The sequence below is a fragment of the Eumetopias jubatus genome, unplaced genomic scaffold, assembly GCF_037043125.1.
Source record: "Eumetopias jubatus isolate StellerSeaLion01/CBP00866 unplaced genomic scaffold, mEumJub1_p1.0 scaffold_7, whole genome shotgun sequence".
Classification (NCBI taxonomy): Eukaryota; Metazoa; Chordata; class Mammalia; order Carnivora; family Otariidae; genus Eumetopias; species Eumetopias jubatus.
The window spans coordinates 99,221,877-99,242,865 of NW_028274813.1; the positions used below are offsets into that span (position 1 = coordinate 99,221,877).

Here is a 20,989-nt window from a genome sequence, read left to right on the forward strand (position 1 = left end):
TCTGTGCAGGTCACCAGTCTGGGCTTATAACTCTTTTTCTAGTTAAGACTGAAATGTCGGTTCTCTCCTTATTTGCTATGAATATGATAAAACAGGAAATGTGGCTCCGAATTTTAAAACATACTACTACAATAGACTTTTAAAATAAATGAGGTACTTAGTATTCAAAACTTCGCAAAATATATGTAAGACCACGGTTTCCAAAATGACTCTGCTCATCTACCAAGACGAAGTCTTTTAAACATTTTGAATATTGATTAGAAGTAGTGTAAAGCAGTTGAGATCAGATGAATGTTTTTTTTAAATGATCATTGTATGTAGATACAGAGATATCTAATCATACATTTTTTTCATAGACTCCTAACCTGGAATAAAACTATCTGTATGTGTGTGGAGTCAATCCTCTCTCTGCTTAATCATCTCTCAGTTAGTAAGGAAAAGCTGCCTTGCGGGAAGCTCCTTTTGATACTTCTCAGAGTTCAAAGAGTATGGAACCTTCAAGTTGATTTCATCAAGTCTATTTATTAATGCATTTCAAGTTTCAAAAAACCTTACATCTTTGCACAATACTTTATTTTTTGCAATTTTTAGTAAAAATTTCCAAAGTGAACAAAAAGATACTGTATAAAACACAGTGGACATTAAACTGACAGTAGTATTAGATCTCATTTGTCTTGATCCTTTTGCTTTTACCACATTTTGATTTGCAGTGGAAAGAGTTCAGTGCACGTATCTCTTGTCAGAAAACATTTAACTTAGACTCAAAATAAAATAGGGCAGTGGGTACCTGCCAAAACCCTACCACAGGATAACATTACAAGCAAAAAATGTACATGTTCCAAAGTCTACCACACTCAAGAAGTTACTAAGAACTCTTGCAGAATAAAAGTCACCATTTTAGAAATGCAAACCCACTTCCAACTTTTGCACAGTCCAAAAACAAAGGCATTTAAATGATTTAAAAGCAATTACATACATATCTACCTACTTGTTGGTCTAGAATTATTTATAGTCTATCTGGGGTTTCATGTACAAAATTTGTCTCTAAATCATGTACAAAAAGCTGTATTTTGAAAAAAGTCACCACATACTGTACAAGTTTACAAGGAAGAGATCCCATTATTTTCTCTAGCATTTTTGGCCTTGCTGGCTTGCGTCACATTATGAGAATGATTGTGTAAACCTTATACTCTTAAGAAACAAAAAGGAAAAAAAAAGCCAAAACACAAATCTTTTCAACGTTCTCTAAATTTGCCTCCTATGTGAAGCCAGAAAAATCATAGCTGTTTACTTCTAATTTAAGTGATGTAGTTGGAAAACAGAAGCAATAAATATGTCACAAGCTTAAAACTTTGTTGTAATGCCCCCTTCCATTCCTGCATAGCAATAAGCCTGTTACTACATTAAATGCTTTTGCTTTCTTTCTTTAAAAAGCCAGTTATTTACATCTGTTTAAAAAATAAATTTGGAATGGGACATTGTGCTGTTTCACCTTCACTGTTGTTAAAATATTTTAAGGAAAAAAATGTCAGAAGGCCTATCTACAATTTTAACTACTAGTTGAACAAATCACCCTTCTTTAGTGGTTACCAATGATCAGTGATAGTATGCTGAAAAAACTGTTCTAATATTTTGATAAAATAAAAGACACAGCTTTTTCTTTTCCATATCAGAGAAAACCAAAAACACAATTAGCATACTTTAGATATATGGAAAACACAAATAACAGGCTACAAATAAAAAAAAATCATTTCATTGACATAATTTCTACCAAAGCGTGATTAAAATTTCAAAACCGGAATTGAATTAGAAAGTTTAAAATAAGCAGAAATCAGACATTTACGTAAGAACGGACTCTGAAGTAGTATGCTGCGCACATCCAGTTTGCACACTTAACTGTGTCCTTCAACGTAGTCACTCCTATGCTCTTAGCAGCCATGGGGTGAAGACAAGAGGAGTATCAGAACCAACTCCATCATTATAAAAAGGTAAATTGAGTCTCACTTCAAAACTGCCTGTGTAAAGCATTACAGAATCCTGGACCACTGAATACCACCATTCTCTGTTATCCTGAGTATGTCAATTAAACAGTAATTTTTCATTAAGAGCGGAAAAATTTTATAATACAAAGAAACATCCATATTGCAATTTCTGTTTACAATTGCACACAGAAGTACAGTGTACGTAGGAAATACATGTCTGCATATAACAAGGTATGTACATTGGCAAGTGATGTCTCCAATGTTGAGGTGGTCGAGCCTCCTAGCCTTGATTGGCAGTTGAAAAAAATATATATATATTTCAATTTGTGATAAAAGTTTATCGAGAGCCAAGTTTGCCTGCAAGTGAAGAAAATGCAGCAACGAAGAACAGGGAACACGGGGCACATAATAATATTCTAAGACTTTGTGCCATTAGGTTAAAAATAGCTGTCCATAAGAAAATTGGGTTCCTTTTCCACCCCCCACCCCCAAATTGGAATTTTCAGGCTTTAAAATTTAAGTAATTCCACCTGGTCTGAGGACATGATCTCTTGCCATTTTTTCTCCGACTGTTATTTGTGAGGGTTTAGTTTGGGGATGATGATTTAATAGGTGTCTCTTTGGAGTGAAGTTTTCCCATTGTAGGCACTAGGAAGAACCAAGGCAAAAGCTGCAGTTAACGTCTCATGTGTCCCATTTGATAACTCTCCCGGGGCCTCTGACGCTGGGGTTGCTGAATGGGCTGTGGGGGTCTCCTCCTCTTTAAAGTGCCTGCGAATCACAAACAAAAGTAAAACAGATTTACTGGGTGCTTAATCTTAAAAAACAAAGCTGCCAATTCAATAAGAAAGGTTCTAGATCAGCACTATCCAACAGAAATACAAGCCGTAAATGTAATTTTAAATTTTCTGGTAGCCATAATGAAAAAAGTCAAAAAGATAGGCAAAATAATGTTAATAACTTTATTTCACTTAATCCAACATAGGCAAAATATTATCACTTCAAGGGGTAATCAATACAAAAAAGTATTAATGAACTATTTCATTCTTTTTTGTACACCAAGTCTTCCCAGTCTGGTATGTATTTTATATTTACAACACGTCTCAATGTAAACTAGCCACATTTCAAGTGCTCAACAGACATAACTATTAGATTAATATGAATTCTGAGGACAGAATCCATGAGGAATAAATTACGGAGTCTTTGAGCAAATGACTTAACTTCTCTGAAACTCAGATGCCTAGTCTGTAAAACAGGGATAATGAACTCCTACAGTCTTGTCTATATAATCTGTGAGGGTTATATGACAATTCATGTAAAAGTGCTTTTGGGAAGGGTTCAATGATAGCTAGAGTTTGTCTTTTTTTTTTTTTTTTAAGTTTTTAAAGGTGGAATTTGCTTAAAGTAAAATCAAGTAAAAAAAATTGTTATACTGCATGAGATCATAATTGCTAACATAGCTAATGAGTGTCATGTGGCCCTTAGAAATCCCTAAGAAATTAATATAAGTTTGACAGTGCTAACACTGTCAATTTACAAAAAGCAGTGACATCAAAATCAAATTTCCTCTGATTCCAACCAAGATGCTGTCCCAAGCATGACTACTGAGCTCTCCTGCCCCAAGATAGGTAAATTCAGGGGAGCAGCTGAGGGAAAAGTTGTAAGAAACCCCTAGTTTTAAACTACGCTGTTTAGGGTAGCAGACCTGGCCTGAGGCAAGAGGCTTCATGAGAAGTCTGGGGGAGGCAGGAGAGGGACAGCGGTCCATTCAGCTCTCGTTCTCTGCCACTGTTACGGCACCATGTCTGCCCCACATCTAGAGTGAAGAGTTCTGGGGCGGGTGTTCTGAGGGCAGCACAGAAGCCACAAATAGCTTGGGGAAGGGCGAGGGACAAACAGATGGGAACTAAATAATTTAGTGTAGTTGCTTCCTAACCCTTTTCTTCTCCAAATCCCTGGAGCTAATCTAAAGAAAGCCTCCTCCCAATGCTGTGTCTCCGTGAGAGGTCAAGGGTGGAGACCAAAGCTCAGGAGTTGTTTTCAGAGATGGAGAGTAAAACTGTAGTTCCTTGGTGACTGAAGCCTCTATCCTAAGCCCTTATCCACAGACTGTCATCTCTATTTCCCCACAAGCATCACCCCTAGGGAAAATGAATTTATGTACCAGAAAATATTTCAAGAGCACAAACATTAGAAACAAAAGAATCTAGCTATTAGAATAGAAAAATCAATCATTTAGAAGTAGCCTAACATAATAAAAACAAAAAAGGGAAGATTTTAGAATATGAAAAATAAGAAAAAACAGGTATCAAGCAAAAATAAAATTGTCTAAGTCTAAATATTTTTAGTGAGTCAAGACAGATTAGCATTAAATTAGCCATTAGATTGGATTGATTAAAAAAGAAATACTTAAAAATCAACTAAATAATTCATCCACTAATCTCATCCTCAAAGAGAAAGTACTATATAATTTGTTACTAAAGACTTAACATTCAATTCTACCTGCTGAACAGTTCCGAGTTATAAAAATACATACCTTGCTCAAACTATCTTACCTGGAAGAGGTTTAGGAGGAGGCAGCTTTGGATTACTACTTGGAGTATGAACACTGCATATCTTAATAAATCCAGCCATTAGCATGATCAGGGCAATTCCCATAAGCAATACTGCCCACCAATAAACCTAGAAATAAACAGGTTTTTCTACTGAAAGAACTGTAAAATATTTTAGAATATTTTATATTACATAAAATATATATAATACATTTTAATTTTTGAAGAACATTTGCTCTTTGGGAAGTGTACAGATACCAAATATAAGATTAATTTCTTTAAATATGAGAAGCATAAAGGGGGAAAAAGTTGCCCATAATTTCACACCCTAGATGAAACCACTCAATCTTACTTTCCTTTCAGTCTCTTTTCTAGAAACAGCTATGTTGGTCATACACACAGATAAACTCACATGCAAAACTAGGGTCCATCCTGCATATAGTTTACATTGTGTTTCCCAATGTTATTAAGTACTTTCTGGTTTGAATATTTCCCTCTTTTTTTTTTCCTATTACTCTTAATAAACTGTCTGTTTGCTTTCACATTCTTTAATGACTTAGAGGGTATATTACTTGCTTTAAATTTTACTTCTAGGGGCCCCAGCGTAGCTCAATCAGTTGAGCGTCTGCCTTCAGCTTGGGTCATGATCCTGGGGTCCTGGGGTCAAGCCCAACATCAGGCTCCCTACTCAGTGGGGAGTCTCCTTCTCCCACTCCCTCTGCTGCTCCCCCTGCTTGTGCATGCGCGCTCTCTCTCTGTCAAAATAAATAAAAATCTTTAAATAAATTCTACTTCTAGATAAATTTTTAAAATAATCTCGAACTAAATATTTTTTCTAATCAAAGTTAATATCGAAATTCTATCTTTTTTGAGCCCCTCCCTTTTCCTGTTATTCTATTTCATTTGGAATTTAAGCCCCAGACTACTGTTAGGAAATTATTTTTATATGATATATATTAGTTATATTTTATATATTATCATTACATACAATATATAAAACATTACATATTTATATCATGTCTATTATATATTCATTTATATTCATATATATTCATATTCATATTTTTAATATGAAAAGTGGAAGGCTACATATATTCTACAAAGTTTACCCAGTCTAAGAAGGAACTAAAAATTTCACTTCTAACTTAAATCATATTAAACAAATCAATAAGCCAAACAGACAAAAAAAAAAAAAACTTCAAAAATTACTGGCATAATCTTATTTATAGAAAAATTATGGTTTCTATTCTTAAATTCTAAGTCTATTTTGCGATTCAAAATATTTAAACTTTAAGACAGTAAGTACTAATAAACATACAAAATGCAAAACTATCTTGAATGATGTTTACTATACCTTTTATTAAAAGGTTATTTTATAACCTTCACATTGGCTTAACAGGGATATATATAGTTATTGCTAATTATTGCCCAAGAAATTCCCATTTAAGATTTTTTATGATAAGGGGTCTTGTAACAATAGCCTACTACTTCTATCCTGCTTTCTTTATCAGCAGGGCATCATAATTAAAGTAATAAAAACTAAAATAAAAATACATGTTGCGGAAAATACCCCAAGCCACTTACTTCATGTGTGCATAAAGCCTTTCATATACATACATATTTTTAAGTTTTATTTAAACTTTATTAAACTTTATTTAATTTAAACTTTATTAAAACTTCTTTTAAAAGAATCTCAAACTTACAGAAAAGCTGCTAGTACAAAGAACTTTTTAAAATCTGGAACTATCTGAGAGTAAAGTGCTAGCTAGCATAATGCCCTGTTATACCTAAACATTTTAGCATATAGTTTCTACAACATAAGGGGTTTTCTAGATAACCACAACACAGTTATCAAAATCAGTAAATGAGCACTGATAAATTACTACCATTTAATCCTCATACCCTAATCAAGTTTTGCCATTTGTCCCAATACCATCCAATCAGAATTATGTGGTGCATTTAGCTGCTGTGTTTCTTCAGTCTCCTACAATCTGGAAAAGGTCCAGTCTTTCCTTGGCTTAAATATAACCTTGACACTTTGGGAGATTATAGGCCAGTTACTTAGTATTGGAATGTCCCTCAATTTGGGTTTCTTGGATGTGACCCTATGAGTAGACTCCGGTCATATATCTTTAGTAAGAAGACCACAGAAGTGATGCTGCATTGTTCTCATTGCATCCTATCAGGTGACACATGTTTTTGATCTTGTTATTGATGTGTTAACTTGATCACTTGATTAAGGTATTATATGCCAAACTTCACCATAAGGATACTCTTCTCTTTTTGTAGTCAATGAGTATTTTGTAGGGACATAACTTGAAGCTATGTAGATATCCCGTTCTTCATCAAACTTTCAATTTATTCATTTCATTCATTATTAATCCCTCACGGTTTCCTATTTTATTCAGTGGGTTATAATCTGTTACTATCGTAGTGTGGCTTTTGAACACGTCCCTACCAGTCTTTGAACACTTCGCTTTCTGGCACAATTAGTTCTAGGTTTATCTTGTTCTTTCCCTGCCCCAGCCCTGGAATCAGCCATTTCTCCAAGGAGCCCTGGTTCCCTTTAGAACTGCCCCTCCTATGTAGACACCCTCCTCCTCCTAACACCTATACTCGGATATCCCAAGCCAGTTGGCCCTCCACAAGGTGCCCTTCTCACCCTGCTTGGGCTTTAACAACACCTCATATTCGTCTTCTTCCCCATTCCATACCCTCCCTACTCTGCTCAGGCTCTAACACCCTGCTCTGTGCCACGACAGCTCCCCCCACCTGGCACGGATGGCCTACCTTACTTGGCCACACCGAATGGCTTTAGGAATATACTGTTCAGGAAGGGAGAAGGTAAGATATAATGCAATTCAGCCTAATTACTGAAAGATTTGACTTTTCCAAAGCTAACAAATCTCAATTTTTATGTGAAATCTATTTTTAAATGCTGGTACCTCACTCAAAATTTCTAAAAATAATGCACAGACCATACAAGACCTGTTTACAGAGCTGAATCTTGCTTGGAAACCACAAGTCTACAATCTACTTTTCAGAGGCCACTTCTTGTATCTTACCGAGGATTGCCAGAGAATCTTCTAAAATTTTTTGTTTTCTTTTTTTTTAAAGATTTTATTTATTTATCTGAGACAGAGAGAATGAGAGAGAGAACACGAGAGGAGAGAGGGTCAGAGGCAGAAGCAGACTCCCTGCTGAGCAGGGAGCCCGATGTGGGACTTGATCCTGGGACTCCAGGATCATGACCTGAGCCGAAGGCAGTCGCTTAACCGAGCCATGAGCCACCCAGGTGCCCCCAAAATTTTCTTTTGTTTTCTACAGAAAATAATTTTCAGAGCATTGCTCTCCCTGGGAGTCTTTAGGATATTTCCTTTCCTTGTTACATAAACTTTCCATAGTCTATATGCACAGCTTCTGTCCTGTTCCTAGCATCCAGAGGCCTTTTAAATATGGCACTTAATGAAGTAGGACCTGCTTCTCCCTCCACTGTCTGCATTTTTGACACTCTGACCTAGTAAAATACATAAAGAACTAAAATCACCAGTTTGTAGTACTACAAGTGTTCTTCCTGCTCTATACCAGTGGTTCTCCTTAGCTGCACATTAGAATCACCTAGAAAGCTTTTAAAACTCAAGATACCCAGACCAAATCCCAGACCCAGATGGGGTGGCAGAGGGACTATGACATCAGTAATTTTATTAAAACTGCACAGGTTATTCCATTATGCAGCCAAGACTGAGAACCACGTTCTCAAACGTTTTTTTTTTAATTTTTTTATTGTTATGTTAATCACCATATATTACATCATTAGTTTTTGGTGCAGTGTTCCATGATTCATTGTTTGTTCATAACACCCAGTGCTCCATGCAGAACGTGCCCTCCTCAATACCCATCACCAGGCTAACCCATCCCCCCACCCCCCTCCCCTCTAGAACCCTCAGTTTATTTTTCAGAGTCCATCATCTCTCATGGTTCGTCTCCCCCTCTGACATACTCCCCTTTTCTTCCTCTCCTGTTATCTTCTTCTTTTTCTTTTTTTCAAACGTTTTCTATAAAGGGCCAACCAACAAATATTTTGGACTTGTCTCTGTTAAGCTACTCATTTCTGCCATTCTAGAACAAAACCCACCATAGATAACAGGCAAACAAATGAGTGTGACCATATTTTTTTTTCCCAAAAAAACATTATTTACAAAAACAGGAGCAGACTGGATTTGACCCTTGGGCTGTGGTCCCTCAACCCCTGTTCTATACCCACATACAGGACATTAGTTTGGAGCCTATACCTAAATGGATACCATCTAACACTAACTCTTCAGTTCTAAATCTCTATCCTAACTACCTGCCTGAGAATCTAGGGGGAAGCTGAGAATATATGATGACTGGCTGTAGAAGGAGAGTCCTATGACTGGGAAAATAGCTCAAATAGTCAGCACTCACATGATAAAGGTATGGTTCCTATCACTGAGTAGATCTAAGAATTCTCTGATATGCTTATTAAAACACAGATTCTCAGGCCAAAACCCTACAAATTCCAATTCGGCTGTTCTGGTGGAGGGCCCAAGAAACTACATCTTAAACAAGCAAACCAATGATGAGGATGTAGATGAGTGCCTCTTACTCAGTGTAGATAGACATGCTGACACTGTGGTATGAAACCACTCAGGAAACACAGGAAATTTAGCATCCCTGGCCCTCATACATCAAATGCCGGTAGAGCCCTTCAGTTACTTTGATAACTACTGTACATTCTCAAATATCCTCTGGGAAGGAAGTATCACCTCCAATGTGATCCAATCCATAAGCACAAAGAATCAATGTTTTCCTACTGTCAGGCTGATGTGCTAGCTACATCACATCTATTCCTAAAGTCCATTATATTCTCTAACACATTTCCTTCCTTCTAGTCTTCTCTGCTCAAAACCATCTTCCCCATGGTCATCAATGTTACAACTACCTAAAATACGGAACTGACTATGCCATTCCTCTATGTAAAACCCTTCTTTAAAAGCTTCTCCTTTTCTCCTTTCTCTAAAACCATTAAGCAGGAGAGAGGAAAAAATAAAACTTGAGCACAATAAAGTATGGCAAAGTACATATATGATTTCACTTTAAAAAAATATATGTGGGGGGGGGGGGGGCCTGGTGGCACAGTTGGTTGGGCAACCAGCTCTTGGTTTCAGCTCAGGTCGTGGTCTCAGGGATGAGATCGAGCCCCATGTCGGATGTGTACTCAGCACAGGGTCTACTTGGGATTCTCTTTCCCTCTCCCTCTGCCCCTCCTGCTGGTGCTAAGATAAATAAATAGATTTAAATATAGATATACATATATATATGCACATATATGTATATATGTATGTATACGTATATGTATATATATGGGCACTAATCGGTTGGGCATCCGACTCTTGGTTTCAGCTCAGGTCATGATCTCAGGATCATGAGATCGAGCCCCATGTTGGGCTCTGTGCTGGGTGTGGAGCCTGCTTAAGAGTCTCAGTCTCTCTCTCTCTCTCTCTCTCTCTCTCCCCCCGCCCCCCACCCACTCAGCTCTCTTTCTCTCTAAAAAATAAAGAAATAGATATATTCTTGTAATGGTATAGATAGTTTCCGAAGAATATACCAAAAAAATCATCTTGAGAAGACTGGGCTTCAGGGGAAAAAGGTGGCTTATTTTTCAATGCATTACTTTGTCATTTAAAAGAAAGGATAATTACATTTTCAAAAGGAAAAAAAGTAAAAACAAAAGTTTTTATTTAAAAAATTCATACGTATGTGACTTTTTAGATGCTCTCTATTCATAAAACATCCATCTGTACGCTCTATTTCTAGTCCTTAAGAATTTAGTTTTGGTATCACCTCCTTAAAGAGGTATTCCCTAAATAGGTCTTCCCTAATTTCTATGAAAACACCAGGCAGAAATGAAAACAAGTTTCTCTGCACTAGTCTTCTCTAATCCAAACTGCACTACAAGCTCCCTGAGTTTATATCCTACAAACTCAGCACCTGTCTCACAAAAAAGTATCTGTTGGACTAGTTATTACAGGTGAATCACTATTCCAAATATCGACTTAATTTATAAACACTTCTAAACAGCTCATTTGTTATTTCTAGATTGCCCACATACAAATAGTGTGAAAAGGCTCTCACAACAGAAAGAGGATGTAAAAAATAGTGGTTTTGATATCTCTGATACTAGTTTTTTAGTACCTAAAAGTCTTAAATACAGATGCAAGTAGTCTGACAGTAAAAGAAGCACATAGGAGAGAAAGCCTAGATTTAGTAATGGTTTATAACTGTAGAAAACAAAAGTCAAAAGTTGAGGGTCCAGCTGAGATCGATAAACATTATAAAATATGGCACCCAGGTCCTTAAGAACTTCCAGTTCCTTTTAGCAGTGTTCTTGGACTTCCTCCAAATTTTCCCAGGTAACTACATATTGCAAAAGCCCACAGCTTGAGATGTTTCAGTGACAATGACAGCAGCTCTTCAGAGTTTAGTGTGTAGGGAAACAAAACATCACAGTGGTGAGAAGACTGCAAGAAAAACTAAACAAAACAATGGTGTATTTGAGAGTGTAGTAAATATGGCCACCATTGGTGGAGGGTATTTTCTAATGTTCCTTTTAAAAGAGAATTATCCTAGAATTGGTTAAATATGAAATTGCTTCTTTTCTCTTTTATACATATATAAAATCAGAGGAAAGAATACAAAGCAGGCTAACAAATGAAAAATAGGAGAAAAGATCACAATTGGTACACCCACTAGAATATGAAAGAAAGGAGAGCCATCATTTACTCAACAAACATTTAGTGAGTGTAAATTATGCGCCAACTCTTGCCTTTCACATATAAAAGGGTGTTAAGTCAAACTTGAGAGACAAAGAGAAGATAACCAAAAAGTTAAAACACAGCTTTGCAGTTACCAAGCACTAAACCAAGTCTGAGAAAATAATTCTACATAGCAAACAGAGAGATGTTACTCAACACAGTCATTTACATGGTCAAAAGAACACAAAGTAGGAAAAAAAAGTAAAATTATAAATTAAAAGGTCAAAATTTACCAGTCTAATTCATTATGTACTAATTACAATAGTTTTTTATTTAATAATCTAAATAAATAAACAAAAGGGACCTACAGGATTATAAAATGATAAAACAGGTATCACCCAAAAGAAAACTGTGAGGGGGAAGGAGCAACACATATATTCAAGTCTCTCCAGACATAGGATAGTCTTTACTGTATTTAAACATCTCCATGGGACACCTGGGTGGCTCAGTCGTTTGAGCATCTGACTCTTTGATTTCAGCTCAGGTCATGATCTCGGGGTCCTGGGATGGAGCCCCGTGGCAGGCCCTGCACTCAGTGCTGAGTCTGCTTCTCTGCCTCTCTCTCCCTCTGCCCCTCTCCCCTCTTGTGCATGAGCACGAGCATAAGCACATGCACACTCTCTTTAAAATAAATAAAATCTTAAAAAAAAATCTCCAGAAAAACAACCATATAATCATTTCAATGAATGTTTCAGTGTTTGACAACTCACTCTCAGCAAATGCACTCTAGACTTCCTGTGGCTCACAAAGCCTTTTTGGGCCCACAGCTCCTTGTGGTGATGCTGGTTTTGCCATCCTGCAGGGGCAGAAAAAGCTTCGCTTCTATCCTCCAGAACACACTGTTGTCTAGACTTTGACTAAATGTTCTTCCATACTGCAACACCCCCACGTGCCACCCCTCACACCAATCTGCCAAGCAGAAAGCAACTGGCTACTAATCTCTTAGTTACTTTAAGCGCAGCCTGGGCAAGCAGGATAAAATACCCCCGAGAGAAACGTGAAGATATTATAGCTTCAAAGTTAAGATAATATGTACAATTTTTATTCTATTCCATATAAATTATGACATTTAAGAAGTCTGCTTCATTCATCTAGCAAATATATACTGAATCCTTACCATATGCTAAGCCCTGTGACAATACTGCATCTTTGTTGTTCAAATTTCACAAGTGATAGCTATGTGGTCTAGTCTACTAGGCAATGCAGGTCCACACCCACCCTCCATTTTAACATGTGAGGATGACAGAGTAGAAAATCTCTGTCATAAGCCTTTTTAAAAAGGAGTCATTACACTACAGAGACTAAAAAAATGGCTCCCAAACTTTAGCATGCACTATCACCTACTGACTAAGTGGCTCCAGGGTGAGGCCCGATAATTTGCATTTCTATCAAGTTCCCAGATGATGTTGATGCTGGTCAGGTGACAACACTTTGAGATCCAGGGCTCTAGATTAGGGGTTGGCAAACATTTCCTCTAAAAGGCTGGATAAATATTTTAGATTTGGGGGCCATACAGTCTCTGCTACAACTACTCAAAATACAAAAGCAGCCAAAGACAATATGTAGATAGATGGGTGTGGCCATGTTCCAATAAATCATTATTTATGGACACTGAAATTTCAATTTCATATAATTTTCAAAGGATTATTATTTCAGTAATATGATTTTTTTTATTTTTTTTCAACTACTTAAAAATGTGAAACCATTCTTAGTTTGTGAGCCATACAAATTAGGCAGTGAGCTAGATTTGGCTCATAAGCCATTTTGCCAATCCCTGGTTCTAGATGAATGGTTGGTTCTCAGTCCTGGCTCCCCACCAGAAATAGCTGAGGAGCTTTTAAAAGACCCAGATACGTAAGTGCCATCCCATGAGATTCTGAATTAATTAGTCTAAGCCCTAATTAATGAATAACCAGGAATAAGAATTACTGATATTAAAAAAAAAAATTACTGATCTTAACCAATATTCCCCCAAGTGACTTCTAAGGATATTTAGGGTTTAATAAGCCTTACATGAATGGAGGTTTCTGGGGTCAGGTAAGTTTGGAAAATGAAATTTAAGCCTTTTTTACTGCATGTATCCCACAATATTCTCATAAGTATCTAAGAGGGGACTACAGTATGCAATGTCTTCCAATGCATTTGACTACCTAATCCATGGATCTAGTGTTCTATGAAGTACTCAGAAAACACTGGCTTCAATCTTTCATAAAGAATAACATTAATAACTTAATACTTAGGTTCATAAAGTTACAACAAAATATGAGGAGAAATTAATTTAAAAATGAGAAATACAACTGATTCTTATCAAAATAATAATAAAAAAGAAAAACTCCTGGGCGCCTGGGTGGCTCAATTGGTTAAGCGACTGCCTTCAGCTCAGGTCATGATCCTGGAGTCCCGGGATCGAGTCCCACATCGGGCTCCCTGCTCAGCAGGGAGTCTGCTTCTCCCTCTGACCCTCTTCCCTCTCGTGCTCTCTATATCTCATTCTCTCTCTCTCAAATAATCTTAAAAAAAAAAAAAAAAAAAAAACTCCTGATAAATCTAAAATTAAAAAGAAAAAAGTCACAAAATAACAGGAAAGTATTTTTAAAAAGATGGAAGAGGGGCACCTGGGTGCCTCAGTCAGTTAAGTGTCCAGCTCTTGATTTCAGCTCAGGTCATGATCTCAGGGTTGAGACAGAGCCCCCTCCCGCCGTCCCCCCCCCACATCAGGCTTAGCACTAGGTGTGGAATCTGCTTGAGATTCTCTCTCTCCCTCTGCCCCTCCCCCCACTCATGCTCTGTCTCTTCTTCAAATACATAAATAAATCTTAAAAAGATGGAGAGGGCGCCTGGGTGGCTCAGTCGTTAAGTGTCTGCCTTCGGCTCAGGTCATAAGCCCCACATCAGGCTCCCTGCTCCGCGGGAAGCCTGCTTCTCCCTCTCCCACTCCCCCTGCTTGTGTTCCCTCTCTAGCTGTGTCTCTCTCTGTCAAATAAATAAATAGAATCTTTAAAAAAAAAAAAAAGATGGAGAAATACAATGATAAATTTGAAAAAAAAATCAAGTCAAAGATGGTTTTCTACAATGTCAAATCTAATACAAAGGATATAGAAAATGTGAACACATCAGTAACTACGGAAAAAAGTAAAAAAGAATTACCAATGTCCTCAACAACGTTTTGTAAAAAAAAGGAGATAAGGATGCAGGGTCTCAAAAGATTTCTTGGTAATCGCTCTCAAACTTTTTAAGGACTACATGACTCCTTGATAAATCCAAAGGATGTTTTATCATTATCTCCTTGCCAGACACATTGTAAGCATTCAGCAAATACAGCAAACATATTTTTTTAAATACTATTAAAAATAACTTTTCCCAGGAAAAAAAAGTAAAAGTTTTCTCACATCATTTCCATGATACCAGCAGCAGTCAGTACCTCATGCCCTGAAAAGTATTAAACTGTTCAGGTTCTTCTTACTCTATGCGATCTGAGGAGAAAAGGTGCCAGGGTATGCTACAGAAAGGAGAAAAAAGCCTCTGGCCCCACTGGAAAGGAAAGTCAGTGAAACTAACCCTCCTCCCCTTCACAGCATCTTACACCACAGCATCCTAATAACCTAGCTTATTAACTAGAAGGACCCTTTCCTGACATGATGAAAAACCAAAGCATGAAGTAGTCATGTAACAAAATAAACTCTGCTATGCAAGTGAACTCTGCACAGAACACAAGAGAGACAAATAGCTTCTAAGAAACTGGATCTTTGTTATCTTACTGTTTGGCCTGAGAATGCCCACAAATGCAGTAACAGCCTAGTGGTACTCTCCAAGCATTATGGGCCATGCTGTCTGAAACAGTGGCATGTGAATGTCAACAGTCATATAAAATAAAAGCATTCTACACTCACTTAAGGCAAACTTGTATAAACCTAAAAGTGCCTGATTAATCAGTTTCAGAACACAAGAAAAGACTTCATATTGTTAATTCATTTTAAGAAGCATTTCACTAAATCTCCAAATCTAAGTACGAAAAAATGTTTTAAAAATACTTTTAGAGACATCTGGGTGGTTCAGTTAAGCATCCAACTCTTGATCTCAGGTCAAGTCTTGATCTCACTCAGGTCATGAGTTCAAGCCCTGTGCTGGGCTCCATGCTGGGCATGGAGCCTACTTAAAGAGAAAAAACAAAACAAACAAACAAAAAAAAAACCTGGGAGAAAAGTAATACTTTAAAAAAATCATTTCCATTAAATACTTTAAAAATAGGAATGAATGAGCTTTTGATATGCCAAATAAAAGGAATCAAAATTAGAGATAATGGAGAAAAGTAAAAAAAATACTATTTTTAGATATGATTCACTACCTAGAAAACCTAAAATATCTGGCACAACATATACTCAGTAGAACATAACTCTGAGATCTCCATTATCAGATTACTTTTTTAAATACATTGTCCTCTATAGTGGTTAAGTATACCAGATCTCAACTTAACTCTTAATTAGAGATAATCAGGGAGAAGGGAAAAAAAAAAAAAAGAGCTGGATCTGAATTGAAAAGAGGGAAGTAAAGGGCCAAGAAAGGCAAGCTACTTGAAGTCATAGAACTGACAAATGCCAGAGGATGATATGAATCCTTGCATAATTCCCAAGCCTGCACTCTTTCCATTTTGCCACAGTGCCAAAGGCACCTTTAGCTTAATGGATTTTTTTTTTTTTTAACACCTATTATGCACCAAGCACAAGAGTATGAAAATGAGTAACATATCATGTTTTAAGGAGACCTAAGTTAAGTCAATTGACCCATCTTTTGGTTTAAAACCTAGGTCTCTTAGGGGCACCCGGCTGGTTCAGTAGGTAGAGCATGCAACTCTTGATTCAGGGTCGTGAAGTCAAACCCCATGTTGGACATAGAGCTTAATTTAAAAAAAAAAAAAAAAAAAAGGAAAGTATTCCCCAAACAAATAAATCCTAGGCCTCCTAAATCCAGGTTCAGTGATCCTTCTACCTCATAATCATTATGTAATTTAAAATCATATGCTTTAACATGCAAAATATTCTTCCTATGTATAATAAACACCATTTTTAAAAAGATTTATTTATTTATTTATTTGAGAGAGAGTATGTGCATGTGTGTGCACGTACACAGACACAAACGCATGCATGCGTGAAGTCAGGGGACAGAGGGAGAAGGAGAGAAGCATATTCCCTGACGAGTGCAGAGCCCACCTGGAGCTCAATCTCACCTCCCTGAGATCATGGCCTGAGTCGAAATCAAGAGTCAGGGGCTCAACTGACTGAGCCACCCAGGCGCCCCAATAAACACTATTTTAGTACTGGAGATAATTCCAAAGTTTTTATTGCAAATGTTATTACAAGAGTACCAAAAAGGATGACAATCCGCAGAAGACTTTTCTTGTGCCTTTAAGGTATCCTCAGTCCTGAACACACACAAAAAATGTAAGAAACAATTCGGGAATGGGGGAAGGGAGGAGGAGCTGAGTTCTAAGTCCATTTCCAAAACAAACTCATTCAATTCAGATATAGCACATGCTCAAATATATCACTTGCAAATTTCCTACTGATATTTTAATGTAATCACTTAGAAACATGAATATTTAAGAGGCTTCAGTAGTCATTCTCAGCAATCTTTTAAGAAAATCTCAGGTAATTCAATATCTGTACAGCTTAGAGAATGTGGGCTTAAAAATACTATAGTTCAATGGATTTATGCTGGATGAACATCCATAATCATTAAGAAATCTGCAAAAGGCTCTGTATCGGATCTTAACTGTTCAACATTTTTGATCACTGACAAGATAAAGACCAAGAAATTATATTGAAACAACAGAAAAAAGCTTCAGAAAATCACCAATTTCTCTTTCATGTCTCCTGTTCAGCAAAATAGAAGCTGCAGCTGGCTATCTGTCATATTGAGACAAGGGAGAAATATAAAAAGCAAGCAAGGCTTTCCAAAACAACTTGAGGAAAATGCCCTAATAATATGGGCCAAAGGAGGAAGTAACCCATTCAGGAGAAAAACCAGGGAGCAGAGTAAAACAGAAGGACTCCCATCATCTACCAACTAATCTATGAACAATATGTGGAGATTCTGACCACTTATTTAAAAGAAAATAATACACAGGGATAAATGAACTTTAAAAATCATTCTTCTGATAAAGTTAATTCCAGCATAAATAGGTGATTTTCTCATAACACTGGTAATTGCTGGCCAGGTAAAATTACAAAAAAAACCATGTTAAGATAAGGTTTCTTTATAAATAAAAACTATACTTACCACAATCCATTCAGCAATGTTTTCATAGAGTTCTGGACTAAAAATTGCTTTTTTAAGCCTAGCCAGAGGTCCATCAGCATCTACTAATCTGCACCGCATGAAAACATCACAGTAGCCTCTAAAATCATTGCAAGGGGATCCAGGTTGCAAGGTGATGGTTCGACCAACGAAGTGCATGCTCCACCGCGAAGACCCTGTACTGGCACAAGTTGATGGATCCACTGGAAAAGAAGCGCCAAATATAAGTTGAAGATCAGATTTCCTACCAGGCTAGCTGGGGAGAGAGGGAGGAAAGGAAAAAACTGCCTAAAATCATTACCATGACATGTAATATAGACTTGCATTAGTTTAGGCTGGATAACACCATTAGTAATTCGCCTTAAACATACAATATAAACAAACAGCCAGCAACTCTTGACTTAGTACCTACAATGGCTTAGTACCTACAATGGCTAACAGTGTTTATATTAATTATCGCCATAAAGTTGGCAGGTTTTTGTCTGGCTTATCATTTTTAAAACACTGTAGGGACCATAATACTAGAAACATAATGCTATGCTACATTTAAAATTTTCCAAAAAGGATCGGTATTGGTGGAAATTATCTGTCCAAACTGGATAACAAAGTTTAATGCTTAAAACTTAGGAGAAAAACGGGCGCCTGGCTGGCTCAGTTGATACAGCGTGTGACTCTTGATCTTGGGGTCGTGAGCTCAAGCCCCATGTTTGGGGTAGAGTTTACTTAAAAAAAATATATATTTAGGGGCACCTGGTTGACTCAGTCAGAGGAGCATGCAACTCTTGATCTCAGGGTTGTGAGTTCAAGCCCCACGTTGGGTACAGAGGTTACTAAAAATAATAATAATAATGATAATAAATAAACTTTAAAAAAGTTTAGGAGGTTTTTTTTTTTTTTTAAGATTTTATTTATTTATTTGACAGAGAGAGACACAGTGAGAGAGGGAACACAAGCAGGGGGAGTGGGAGAGGGAGAAGCAAGCTTCCCGCCGAGCAGGGAGCCCGATGCAGGGCTTGATCCCAGGACCCTGGGATTATGACCTGAGCCGAAGGCAGATGCTCGACGACTGAGCCACCCAGGTGCCCCAGAAAAATTAGGTTTTAAAAGAGATTTTATATTGGGGTGCCTGGGTGGCTCAGTTGGTTAAGGGACTGCCTTCGGCTCAGGTCATGATCCTGGAGTCCCGGGATCGAGTCCCGCATCGGGCTCCCTGCTCAGCAGGGAGTCTGCTTCTCTGTCGGACCCTACCCCCCTCATGCTCTCTCTCTCTCTCTAATTCTCTCTCTCTCAAATAAATAAATAAAATCTTAAAAAAAAAAAAAGATTTTATATTCTTGTTTTAAAAGCCTTACTCTTCTTCATACAGCAGACGTGGCATAATTCCTTATCATCTTTGCCATCTGAACTGGCACAGGTACACTCCTCCAAGCCATACTTCTCACAGATAGAACCTGCACATTGCTGAAAGAAAAGTAAAAGACCAGTGTTTAATCTCTATACAAACCTATTGTTCACAGTAATAGACAGATAGACATCTCTGATGCTAAAATAATTAAGTAGAAATACAAGTGGAAAAAACAAAGATTAATATCAGAAATGGATCATATAAACACATCCGAAAAAGAGTTAAATACAAATAAGGTAGCAAATCTTTTAAAGAAATGCCAACTTAAAAAAAATCTAAACAAAACCAAAACAGAGAAAGAGATTAGGTGAGCATCAGTTTTACACTGGTTATTATGTCTCCTTTATAAGAAGAGAAAAATGATTATTTTCCTCATGTAAAGTGAATATTGAGCCAAGAAAGTTTTAAAGGCTTCACATTCAGATAAAATGGCCAAAAGAGTTCTTTTATGTAGGCTGTTGAAATACTAATTTATAAAACTCAAAAGCAGTACCAAGTCATATGCCTAGCTATACAACTATTTTCCTCTAGAGACTATCAAACACATGCAGTGGACAGATGAAAGATAAGTCAGTTACTAATCAAATGCCACCAGGCACTTATGCCACATGATACATTCATGGCTTTATGGGGAAAGAGAGGGATATTATTGAAACAGGGACCAGGCTTAATTACTGGAACTCTGCAGCTTTAAGTAACAAACAATTATTCTGAAAAAGGAGGTTTAATAAAAAGCTTATAAATCAAATGCTCACCCCATTAATGCACACTTGTGTATGCCTATTACAGTCTGTAAAGTTTGGTTTAGGATCAGAGGCTGGGCAGAGCGCGGTGATGCCATTACATATTCCTTCTTTTGCACAGTCTGAATCATCCCGACACTTCTCAGTTTTTGATTTGAATGCACACTGTGCTGTACAACAGGGACCTTGACTTGGGCTAGAATAAACAGTAAAGTGATTAAAGAAAATCACTAGCATATTTCCTATACACATAGATATGGTCCTAATTTTTAAATCATAACTCTCATCTTTTAAATGGTAAGTATGTTACTGGTATACAACTTCAAATTTTGGACTAAGAGGCTACTAAATTTCAACATTCTATAAATGTAAAAAAGTGATTGTGTTGTTTTTATAATCAAGGCATACTATATTCAACATTCTTATTCTACCTGCCTTTAGTGGAAGGCTATCATAGAAAATAGATTTAATATTAGATGAGCTATTAGTGTTTCACAGTTACATCATACATTAGTTGATTCATCAAATTTTCTCACATTTATATGCTAAAATCAAACTAAGATATACAGACCATTTAAAAAGTAGTGCACAAGCAATATTCTATTGCTTATATCTACCACTACCAAAGTAATTTTGACAAGTGAAATAATTATATGACACTAAGTTACAAGAGTCTACGAAATCAGTATTACCTAAATATTTAAAGTTAAGATTCTAAAAATACGGATGATAGTCACATTTTTAAGTTAGGAACTGAACAGTGTGTATTTTATTGAGTGTCCTGACTTTTGCCTGTCTTTTTTTTTTTATACCCACCACACAAGTTACAAGTAGCTCAATCTGCCAACCACAGTACACTCATCAATGCTACTCCAGAAAAATAAATAAGACAACAGCAAATAAAGACGAAGATTCCCAACACTATGCATCTCTTAATGTCAGTTTTAAGTCGGTCACAACTGCCCTCGGCTGACCGGTGGCAGCGTGAGCACTCCTGGAATGGGCAGGGTACCTGCACTGCTTCCCAGGCTTCAGCTTGCATTTCTTGCCCTCTGGCTGGTTTGCATCATAGCAGCACTCATCTTTACACTGGTCACTATAGCCACAGTCACATTCTTCACCTTGCTCCACCATCCCATTTCCACAAATAGGTTGGCCAGATTCTGAGGAAAATCAA

At 37.0% G+C, this 20,989-nt stretch overlaps 1 protein-coding gene across 1 annotated transcript in view; it reads right to left on the reverse strand.

Annotated features, from left to right (window-relative positions):
- Positions 1–502: 502 nt before the first annotated feature.
- ADAM10 (ADAM metallopeptidase domain 10) overlaps positions 503–20,989 on the reverse strand; it is a 133,622-nt gene continuing 113,135 nt past the window's right edge. The window contains exons 11-16 of the mRNA XM_028100032.2: positions 20,825–20,975; positions 19,825–20,008; positions 19,017–19,125; positions 17,647–17,867; positions 4,538–4,664; positions 503–2,753 (exon numbers count right to left, since the gene is read on the reverse strand). Coding sequence (XP_027955833.1) covers positions 2,659–2,753; positions 4,538–4,664; positions 17,647–17,867; positions 19,017–19,125; positions 19,825–20,008; positions 20,825–20,975 — 887 coding nt within the window. The 3' untranslated portion in view covers positions 503–2,658. The remainder of the gene's footprint in view (positions 2,754–4,537; positions 4,665–17,646; positions 17,868–19,016; positions 19,126–19,824; positions 20,009–20,824; positions 20,976–20,989) is intronic.